This window comes from Puntigrus tetrazona, chromosome 18, assembly GCF_018831695.1.
Source record: "Puntigrus tetrazona isolate hp1 chromosome 18, ASM1883169v1, whole genome shotgun sequence".
NCBI lineage: Eukaryota > Metazoa > Chordata > Actinopteri > Cypriniformes > Cyprinidae > Puntigrus > Puntigrus tetrazona.
In genome coordinates, this window is record NC_056716.1 from 19,592,631 (window position 1) to 19,604,804 (window position 12,174).

Here is a 12,174-nt window from a genome sequence, read left to right on the forward strand (position 1 = left end):
ATAGTATTATTTTACATTGGACCCAAAAATCAGTCATAAGTAGCACGGGTATAACAACAATAACCAATAATACATTGTATGGACCAAAAGTATCAGCACATTTTTTATTTTATGCCAAAAATCATTCGCATATTGAGTAAAGATCACGTTCCATTAAAATATTTTGTACTTTTCTTACCATAAGTATATTAAAACTTTAATTTTGACTAGTAACATGTAGTAAAATCCAAATATTCAAATATTGTCCTATTCAAACAAATCATATATCAATGGAAAGCTTATTTATTCTGATGATGTATGCATCTTAATTTCAAATTGACCCAGTAACTGTTTGGGGTGTCACATTATTTATATATATATATATATATATATGTGTGTGTGTGTGTGTGTGTGTGTATATATATATATATATATATATATATATATATATATATATATATATATATATATATATATATATATATATATATATATATATATATATATATATATATATATATATATATATATATATATATATATATATATAATTATTATTTTAATAATTAAATAAAATAAGAATCATATATATTTATATACTGTATATGACTGTATATACATGTTGTGTTGGGTTGCCATTATAAGCATCTATATATAATGACAGTTGCTTGGGGTCTAGATACGTACCATCTGTGAGTGAATGGGATCCTGCAGTGAATAAATATGAATATTCAAATGTTTGTTTGGTAATTATGTGTTTTACATATTTTAAAGATTGTCTGGCCACATGAAGTCAACACGAAACAGGATTTACAACCTTTTTTTTATTTCCTCGCTGTGACGAGTGCTTCTGAGTGCAACACAACATTCAGCAAGAATGCCCGCACATTATTCCCACCATCCAGGTAAGTCCATTCCTGTCATTGTAAAGAGGAAAATAAACTCCAGGTGGTGACCATAGATGTAATTTAGTGGAGTGAAAGTTAAAAAGAGCTCTCGTCGGTTCTACTCTGTCATATTAAAGAGCTCTCTCTCTCTCTCTTTCCTCGTCGAGTATTTGAATAAATCTTAGCACATGTTGAAATAAGAGGATTTGGCCTCTCCCCCTGTTCTGTTAATGAGCTGAGATACACACTTACGGATCGACATCACATTAAACAAACTCTGGATATCATTTCCACATTCGTCTTCATAAAGTCAAGCATTAACCAATATACTCAGAGTGCTCACAACGATCCTGCTTCTGCATTTAAATCCGTGTGTTAAATCTGTCTTTTAAAGAGCACCGTTCCCTGAAGTACACTGCTGTGCAGCGGCGCAGATGACATTTGACAGATAATTGAGATCTTTGTTTCGCCCTCCTGGGAGTCGTGTGTTTGCATCTCGTCTGTAATAGGCAGAGAGACGTCTGTTGTGCGGCGGTGCCGTGTGTAAGGCTGAACCCTTGTGTGTTTTGAGATCCCTTAAGGCTCTTTTAATAGCTTTAAGTACAAACAATTGTATCTAAACATGCGTACACAAAATGATACAGTACTTATGTTTGAAATGCGTTTTTTCAAATGAAGTTGTGATTCGTCTACGTGTTGCAGAAGTGCACTAATACAAGCTGTGTGTTTTTGCTCCGCAGGAATATGGGTTTGAAAAAAACAGTGATGGATATTCGCTATGATATTGATCATTATTATTGCATTTATTTAAATATGTTACATATCTAATAAGATCAGATGTTAGCAAAGACGGCATTTTAAATCATTACGATTTTGAAAAGATTTTAATATATATATATATATATATATATATATATATATATATATATATATATATATATATATATATATATATATATATATATATATATATATATATATATATATATATATATATATATATATATATATATATATATATATATATATATATATGTACATATGTGTGTCTTTATGTACACACAACTATACTGTGTAAACAAAAACTTTTATTTTGGATGCAATTAATCGCAATTAAATAATTCGACATCACTAGAAAATGACAACATACTGAATAAAACATTAACCAAAACATTAATAACAATGAAAATGTAAAATATTTCTTGTTGTGCAAAGAAAAGTGAACAGGAAACTGCTCAAAACGGCATTTAGGCCCGTTTTAAATAGATTATAAAATTTCATACGGTCAGATTTGTTCGCATGCAGATTAAAAGTATTCATTTCTTAATCACTGACGTCCTGATATTGTTTTTATTGTTCTGAATTTGATTCATTAATCGTGCCGAATGATTACCTGGGCAAAGCGAAGCTCGTGATGTACGTTTGCATCGAGAATCTTTCATCATCATCTACACATCTCTTTCTTGAACTTGTGCATTATTGAGGTCATTCATTCCAGGGTGATACAAGAAAAGAAGAACTGGAAAGCTGATCAAAGCTGAACTACGCGATTCTCCCGCCTCATCTTGTCACGATCGCTCACGCTCTGCCCATCATCAACAACCCCAAAGAGAAAAAACTGCCCTTGACCGTGGGTATTCTCTTTATATATGCCATAAATCTGAGGAGAAACAGCGCAAGGAATGATTACTCTTTAATGCGATTCTATTAAATAAAAGACACTGAAATTTTCATTGCGTGAGGAGAGTTTGCTGTTTTGAAACGGCCGGATTTCGAATTCGTTTACGCCTCCGAGTTTGACAGCTCGGAGAACATTTCGGCCGACTTTAAAATAGCGCTTAAAACCTGGAGCGGATCTGGATGCGGCGAGATTTCTTTAGTCTTAATGTGCTTCTTTATCTCGCCCCTTCCACAGTCAATTAATCTTGGGAGTTTGGGACGAGCAGTCTTTAGACGCTTAACCCCGGCCGCTTCCTGTGTGAGGCAGATAGGACGTATCTGAGAGAGGTGTCTTCTCCGGTGACACCGGTACCGTCGAGTAATTATGCGGTCCTGCCGCGACGCGAGACTCGCATGCCCCGGCGACGGCGGAGGGGGCGGGAAATGCAAAACTTGACCTTTCCGAAACGAATCCCTGCGCTCACGGGCAGGTCTAATATTATTGCCCAGGGAGCGATCATTAGATTAGTTCAGCCCCTAGAAGACGCCATGGCGAGGAGGGAGAACGGAGATGTTCCCAGGACTCCCAGGAGCAAGCGAGGGCAAGGCGATATACGTAGAAGTGAATCAGCAAAAGGATGTTAGCAAAGCAAAATAAGCAACACTAGGCCTATCTATCTTTTTCTTGCTGTAAAAATGGGAGTGGCCATTTGTAAATTCAAGCTACCAGCTGTTTTTAGCCGTGCAAAACAGTTTTGCTGTTTGATTTTGTTTCCTGTGATGTTATTTTAATGTATTGTGTTAATTATGAACCCGCTGGTTCGTAGTGCAAGCAGTTTTAATATTTGCTGCATGTCCGTTCTCCTTGTTATCTACCTATAGCGTCAAAGAACCGGAAGCCTCACCCACTTCCGCACTGAAGAAAAGGGAGGATAATTTGGATTCCAAGCGCCTGTAATCGGCCTTAAAGGGACAGTACACCCAAACTTAAAACGTTTTTCAGAATTGATTAAGTTAACCACGTATGAGGTTCTTATTGTTGAACACAAAGGAAGATTTTGAAATTTGGTGACCCATCGGTGCTCATTGATTTCCGTAGTATGGAAAACCAAAATACTGTGGATGTCGAATGGAGAAAATGGAGAAAAAAAAAATACTACTAACTAAAGTAAGGTGATATTTTTTGAACTGGATATCTACTTTCTTACTTTTTTTACAAACAAAAAGTTACGGACTGTAGTTTTTGCATGTACTAGAATTTAATGTAAGCGAAATTGGTGCACTGATAAAAACAACTATTAAAAAACAGAAATTGTCAGTATTCCAGGTGACCTTGATTAATATTTATTATTTAGAGCCTTCAAAAAATGCATGAAATCAAACCTGCCTGTTCAATCAGAATCATTACTGATCGATCAGTCATACCGGCCAAATGCACAATTTATTTTATTTATTTATTTATTTTTTCAATTTTATTGGCTTAAAAAGGCAGCAATCCAGAAAATGAGCTGGAATGGTAAACGGGAGCTTCAGCTAAAAGCAAAAGCTGTTCCAATCAAATAGAATTTAATGAAAATACAAACACACACATAACTGGGTCCAATGTGATCTAAAATTCATTCATTCATTGACCTGCAGGAATGTATGATGGAAATCTATGTCAGATCATTTTGCCATTTTAAGTGAGTTTAATTCATGCATTGATAATCGTTTCAGGATATGATGCATTATACACTGTTGCAATTTATATGCAAACCTTGTCTGCTCAAAACTATACCTTATACCTGCAGGAAACCTGATTCCTTGTTAAAACACAACAACGTTTTACTATTTTTAAATCCCATTTGTGATAAGATCGATGGCCAGATAAGCAGACCAAAAATATTGTTTATTATTTATAAGGCACAGAAGTATTTTGGAAAAGCGACCCCCCGATAAAAAAATAATACATCCTTCGCTGCCTCCATGAGCATGAGGTGGGGGTATAAAGCACATATTCCCGTTCCTTGGAGGTTCAACAAGATGTTCCTCGATCCCAATTAGTGAGCTCAGAGCACCCGATGTCCTGCTTTCATTTTTTACTCTGCCTTTCACAGATATAATGTGACAGATGCCTGGTCACTGCTGGAATTTGTGCTTGGCCAGACAAACATGAGTCAAGCAATTACTGTCACTTTGGAGGATGAATTAAACACAGAAGCATATGCACGTCGAACGTAGCTGCACATACAGATGAGGAAATGCAAGGGTTTGGGTTTATTCTCAAGAACAGATGCTTAAGGACAAGGGAGCTTTCATTCAACTCATCTAAACAGGCTACTTAGATTTAAAAAAAAACAAAAAAAACACGACTTTTATGGAGCGCATGTCATTTATGTGCTGAAATTGATATACGGTATGTGTACTTTTTTTGAGAATGATAAACGTAAAGAAATAACCTTAAAAAAAAAAAAGCATTGTGATATATCATCATGAAAATGTGTTGAAATGTGAATTTTGTGGTAAAATGGATGTGATATAAATTTTTGAAAACACGAAATGTTAATTAAATGCAATGCAATGAAGCAGTTTATAGCATTAATTTTGTGTATTATAAAAAAGTCATACTTTATTGTAAATAATATATCTACAAATATATATATATATATATATATATATATATATATATATATATATATATATATATATATTTTTATTATATTATACAAATAATATATATAGTATATTTAAAAATTTTAAATATTTATTTGAAAGCATGAATTGAATGCATTGCATCACATATTGCCATGCAATGTTTTACATATATTTTTAACCGTTATAGTAATAAAATTGTGCTAATAATAGAAAAATTATTAAACAAGCACCACAGGTCTTACAAATAGCTTTATTTTTCTTAATACAGATCATCATGTCTTATTTCTGTGTTTTAATATAAAGAAGAAATATGGCTGAGTAAGTTCTCGACAGGTTTTTATGAGTTCACCCAAACAGTAATCTTTTCCAATCAGCCTGTGTAATTAAACATGCCCGTTTTTATTAAAAAGACAAATTAATCTTACTGGTCAAATGCGAAAATGAGATGAAAAAAAGTGACCACAGCTTCAATCTGCAAGCTTCCCAACAGACCATTTCAAAATACCAACTCACAAAGCCGGAAATTAAGCTGTTCCTCTTAAATTCAATAAAGTTCAGCAAATGAGACACTTAGCAAATGAAAATACACTATTAGTGGGGAGAAAATAGACTTATTTAAACAGGAATGAAGGTAATGGAAAGATTAACTGGGTCCAATGCGACGTGAACTGATTTTAATGCGTTTGTCAAAATGGGCCACTCGATAACCCGCAGAGAATAAATGTTCCACGGTATCTCTAAAAGTGAATAAATCCATCCCAAGAACAATAGCTTGAGCTGTGTTTGAAAGGCAGCGGCTTTAAACAGGGCGTCTTTTAAAAGCAATGACTCCAAATGGAACATTTTCAAAATATACAGGCGTTCCTCTGAAGTTCTGACCTCTGGCGCGACCTCTCTTCACGTTGAAAGTCAAACTTTCTGAAAGCACAGCCGTCATATGGGGAACGCCTGTGGGGTTAAAACCTAATTTAAAGCTATTGCAAAAGGATTTTGGGAGATTAATGTTTGAAAGTCATCATAAAGCAGTCTGCTGCCCCTAAATCCATCAGATGAAAGCACAGAACAAGTCGTCATGTCAGCTAATATTGACTGTAGTCCAAACTTGGGTTTAAACAGTACATTTTTAAATATGCACAGCGTAATTAAAATTGTTTGCGGTTGCTAGGGTGTCCTGGGTGGTTGCTAGGTCCCTGCTTATGGGTCCAATCCAAAAAAGCCATGTCGAACCCCTAACCATAGGTATGGGCAGTACTACTAATAATGTTTATCTAATAATAACAATCATGATTTAGTGCAGCACTGCTACTTATTGAATTCATTTTCTAATAATAATAGTTGTCCTTCTTAGATTTATTTTAATGCACATTCCATAAACCATGTGGTTCAGAGCATTATCGCTCTAATAAAGTTGGCATGTTTCCTCAGCAGATCTTCTCTGAAGTCATTCAGACATCATTTTGATAGAACTGCCCATCTGCTAAAGATGTAATGCTATTTGCATATGATCTGCATACATAATGCTGTGCTCTATGATGACTGATGTGTAACTGGTTTGACAGAGTTGCGTAACTGTCTATGTGATATTAGATAGATAGACAGATAGATAGATAGATAGATAGATAGATAGATAGATAGATAGATAGATACTGAAAAATGTATTGATTGGTTGATTTTTAGGTTTGAGGAAATTTTTAATTTTTATTGTTTTATTTTTTGCACTTCTTATTTTTACTTTTATTTTATTTTATGTCTATATAGTTACCAATAGTACCCAACAGATATGTAGATTTATTTATTTTTGTTCATATTTTGGATTTGATGTTATTTTGATTTAATTTCATAAATGTAAATATTTTTGGTTGGTTTTTATTCATATATTTCATGTAGTTAAATGCCGGTTTTATTTGTTTTAGTTTATTTAGTGTTAGTCTGCTTAGTAATTGAATTCTCAAAGACATATTTAAATATAATAGGTTAGGTTTTTATATATTTTCTTCTATGTCTTGTTTTATTGCAAGTAAAGAAAATAGATAGACAGACAGACAGACGGATAGATAGATAGATAGATAGATAGATAGATAGATAGATAGATAGATAGATAGATAGATAGATAGATAGATAGTATTGTTAATATAAGTGAAGTGTGAAGTCTCTTATTTCTGACTTTCTGTACTAATAGAAGGAAAATGGCCGTGTAGCTCCACATTAGGATGAGATGAAGGATGCAGGAGCTCCCTGTAGATCCATCAGTCCTGGACTCATCGATCAGCAGTCGATGGGATGAGCTGATCAGAGCTCAGGTCTTCAACGCCAGTGCGATCTGCACGAGACGGCAAAACACGCACAATCTTCCCAAAGCAAGCCTGCGGAAAACATCTCTGCTCTGTGTGTTTCCACAGCTAGCCTGCATTTATTTCTGTCCCGTCCTTTCTGATTTGAGCTTGGATTTACGATCAAAGAGATAAATGACAAGCAAATGTGTAGTGTAAAATTCAGAGCCTTTGCAGACTCTTGGACGTGATTTTGGAAAGAGATGATAGGAAAAACGTTCCCTGTGTGTGTGTGTGTGTGTGTGTGTGTGGCAGCCTGTCCCAGAACGGTGTCCGTAATCTCCGGTGAATGTTCAGCTGTGTGTGCATTTCTACTTTGTCTTTGGAAGCGACGTTTGTTAGGATAACAATGCAGTGTTCCTCTGATACCTCCAAAGTACACAGCACCAATCCTATGGATAGTTGTATGTAATAAGCCCTTTGTGTTCTCAATCTGTCACGAAGCTAATTCCTCTTTTTTCACATCTCTTGACTGTTCCCCTGTTTTATTCAATTTAACTCAAAGCTGCAGGACAAGAGTGTCTGCTAAATATAAATGTAGATTGTCCCATGGATATCATATACAAAATCCGTTTGGAAGGAAGGTCGTTAAAGATACTTTATATAAAAGCGGAAATGAGCTGCTATTTTTATTGGGCTTATATATTTAATTCTAGTGCTTAAAGTATTTTTTAGCCTATATTTAGCCTATATTATATATTAATTTGTCTTTTAATTTCTCACATTGTAATTTGTAAAGCTGTATAAATTATTCTTTTAGGTAAATAAACTTTTGCTAATGTGAAATTTATAATACGGAATTTATTTAAATTATTTGCATATTTACATTAAACGTTTTACATTAAATACTGGACATTTTATCATATTAGAGAAAATTTAGCTCATATCCTTTTCCAGGGTTATTATATTTAACTTACTGCATTATATTTAACTGTTTGCGAATGGGCACTTGATTAACGTTAAAGAGAGACGGAGAAGCAGTTTTAAGTATATAATTTTATAATGTCTCAATACGAATACAAATTAAAATTGTGAATGAGACAATAAATGATCCTCTACGGTTGTAGTGGGAATCGTGACATTCATTTTAACAGTATTTGTTTTACTTCCATGTTAAACTAATTTGCAAAACAAAACAGTAAAATTTCTTTACTATATGGTTTGTTGGATTGACTGTTTCTCATCTTTCTTATAAAATCATACCGTGGAAGTGGATTTAGGACTAAAGTCCTGCTGGAAAAGGACATCAGCATCTCTATAGACCTTGTCAGCGGATGGAAGCATAAAGTGCTCCAAAACCTCAGTTTCAGAAATGGCTTGGTAGCCCTGTTCCTGAAAACATCTGAGCAGGTGACTCTTGAACTCCAGCTTCAGTCCACTCCTTGTGAAGTTCTCCCAAGTGACTGAATCGGTTTTGCTTGACAGTATTCTAAAACTTGCAGTCATCCCTGTTGCTTAAACACCCTTTCCTACCCAGTTTCTTCCTTCCATTCAACTTTGCATTTAATGTGCTTTGATACAGTACTCTGTGAACAGCCAGCCCTTTCAGTAATGATCTTCTGCGACACCCTCTTTGTGCTTTATTCCTAAATAAATAAATGTTACATGCTTTACTTTACACACACATATATACAGCACTGCCTTGAGTGCCTTACAGCTTTTATGAAACGGTTAACACATCATATTATTTTATTAATACAAAATATTAAGGCTAGCAACCTGTGTATTTTTTGAAGCAGGTTTGTTAAATGCAGTCCATCAGGGCTTTCACAGAGACGCGTGCACATGTCAACATCTTCACATGTGAAGCGCGGAAGGGGCGTGGTCTCAAAATTAAAGATCAAATATGCAGCATATTCATTCATATCTCGTTAAATAAATCACTCATATCTCATTAAATAATTAACAGACGTTTCATATTTTTTGAAACAAATATATATATCAATTACCTAACTAAAAAGTGTGCAATAGTACGTTTGAAAAGTTCTAATGTCTGAGGTCCACCATGAGCAGTTGTCTTTTCTTTTTTAATTTTTTCCCCCTATGATATTGAAAATGGGGTAAGGTGCGTTAAGCTTTTTTTCACTCGTGATGAATCTGTATCCTTCCAAGCTAGTTAGTGGGATTTCGGCCGTTTCCTTGCAGAAAGTTTTCTGCCGGAGTTAGTTAGGTCATTCCACCAGCAAGGAATGGTGAAAGAAAACATCCTGGAGTGTGATTTTGTGCCTCTATGCGATGGGACCACGAGCCGCCGCTTGTTTACCGACCGCAGGCTTCTAGAGGGGATATAGATATAGAGCGGAGCCCGTGGCTGTTCTGTAGGCAAACGCCAGTGTCTTGAACTTGTTGACTGGAAGCCAGAGATGAGAAGCGATGTGACATGGGCTCTCTTGGGCCCATTGAAAACAAGACAAGCTGCTGCATTCTGAATCATTTGCAGAGGTCTGATTACGCATGATGGAAATCCGGCCAAAAGAGCATTGCATAGTGCAGGCTAGAACTAACAATGACCTGGACGGGAATTTTTTGCATGTTCTTGTGGGATATGTTCCGGTATATGGTTACTACTGAATGCGACGCTACATTTCATTAAAATTCTGTGGGATATTGACTATAGATTTTGTATTGAATGAGATTTCCCAAATAAATGGGCGAAAATGAACTCATAAATGAGCTGTCCTTTATGATTTACGTTCTTTCCAACAGGAAAACGCTTCAGTGTGACAAACTTATAATTACAACTTCAGAAATGAGAATTAGAAAATAGCACATGAAGGAAACACATTATAACCATTATGTGGTCTTTTAGCCATGGATCCAGGGGGTGAATAAAGGCCTCCTGTGGTGGAACCATACTTTTTGTAAGATATATATCCATATTTCAAACTTAATAAACACTTTCCTGTCACGTATGATTTAAAAACCGAAATGCAAAGTTTTGTGATTTGCAACCGCAACCAACATGTTTGTTGAAATTGAGCAGCTGCACTCCGTCCACTCAATGATCCTGCCTGCACTTAGGAGTCAAACGGCACTCGTGTGTGCACTGGTGTGCACAAATAATAACAAAGGTTTAATTTAAGAGCAGTTAAAACCAATAATTTTTCATGCTCTGTTTCCCTCTACAGGAGGATAAAAAGTTTCAAAAAATGAGATTTTCTCGACCGATGACTCAAGCAGCATCATTACCAGAAAACATGAAGTGGAGATTGAGTTCTCCTGTCGTTACGAGAAGAAAAACAACATCTCCCTGGAGTTCACCGCACGTAGACATATAACCACCATCACCGAGAAAGGCTTTGGTACCCTCACCTACAGCTTTGGACTCTTCAGAACAGTAAACTACAACACAGAAATAGACGTGACCACATATCCAGCGGAGTATGACCTTGGAGAGATGATTTATATGCAGATCGAATCCCAATCTACGATCAACAACACAGAGCTTTTCGTTGAATCTTGTGTGGCGACACCATACAACGACCCCAGCTACCAAACATCCTACACAATCATCCAAAACGGGTTAATTAATTCACAATGGATCTGTTACACTCTATATAGCAAGTCTTTATGGATTACTGTACGTTCTACAGGTGTATCTTGGATGAAACGGTTGAGTTCTACACAAGCCATCAGCCACTGGTCCGTTTCGGCCTTCAAGCCTTCCGGTTAAAAACCAATTGACGCTGCTACTGACTAATCAGTATGAAGTATTCCAGACAACCATGACATATTGTCACGCTTTCTCTCAAGGTTATGGTGAAAGCAGTTTAGCAGTCAACTGTACCTATTAATTAACTGCCCATTAATGACTTAATCTCTCTCTTTATTCCTAGGTGTTCGGTAATTCTGTGCGAGGCCAACAATCCCAACACCCGCTGCTTTTGTGTTCTAATGATATTTATTCATATATAATACATATATAAAGAAGTAATTTTAGTAAACCACTTACTAGTTAGTAAACTGTTCTGAAGCATGAAAAAGCACAGATAATTAAGATGAAGGATTGGTCTATAGATGTTGGGTGCATGAAATGTACTGGCTGGACTGTTTTATAGAATCTAGTTTGGAAATGAATGAATAAACAGATATCATTTATATGTATGTGGCATTATATGTCAATACCTGTCAAATCATTTAGGAACTTTTTGCGGGCTACAAAATCAATCAAGACCGGGGCCCTTAACAGGACCGGACATCATTAAAAACTTTTAATTAACTCCAAAGATGCATAAAAAAAATCTTCAAACAAAAGAGTTATTATAAAAATTATATATATATATATATATATATATATATATATATATATATATATTATTATTATTATTACACAAAGAACGAAGTGTTTAATATTTAAATTGGCTCAAACCGTTTCGGATGATTTTACTGACAAGCTGGAGGTTGTGATAGAGTGTGTGAGTCGTGTGTTATTAAGGAGGACTGACGGAAAAAGAATAGAGGAAGAAAGAGAAATTGAGAGAGGCTGTGATAAGTGCACAGACCGCTTTGATGAATATAATTGAAAAACTGTTCAGTGACAGATTTACACCGAAACGAAAAGAAAACCGAAACAAATACACTGCCCTGATTTATTTCCTGCCTTCAAAAGCAACTTGTTTCTCTAAATGATCTTTTGTTATAGAAAAAACTTCATAATGGTATGACGGTTATGTCTGCACAATGAA

General features: G+C 35.3%; 1 protein-coding gene across 1 annotated transcript; it reads left to right on the forward strand.

Moving 5' to 3' along the window:
* The first annotated feature begins 7,381 nt into the window (after positions 1–7,381).
* Positions 7,382–11,188, forward strand: LOC122362761 (ZP domain-containing protein-like). Its single transcript, XM_043264320.1, has 3 exons — positions 7,382–7,472; positions 10,630–11,011; positions 11,083–11,188. The coding sequence occupies exons 1-3, from the start codon at positions 7,382–7,384 to the stop codon at positions 11,171–11,173; spliced, it is 564 nt and encodes a 187-aa protein (XP_043120255.1). The 3' UTR covers positions 11,174–11,188.
* Positions 11,189–12,174: the final 986 nt, after the last annotated feature.

What these genes read in the sequence shown, in the direction of transcription:
- LOC122362761 (XM_043264320.1), top strand. Translation starts at nt 7,382, where the DNA reads ATGCAGGAGCTCCCTGTAGATCCATCAGTCCTGGACTCATCGATCAGC. An exon ending in AGCTCAGGTCTTCAACGCCA is followed by an intron (nt 7,473 to 10,629) that starts GTGCGATCTGCA and finishes GAGGATAAAAAG; the next exon opens with TTTCAAAAAATGAGATTTTC. An exon ending in TACACAATCATCCAAAACGG is followed by an intron (nt 11,012 to 11,082) that starts GTTAATTAATTC and finishes TACGTTCTACAG; the next exon opens with GTGTATCTTGGATGAAACGG.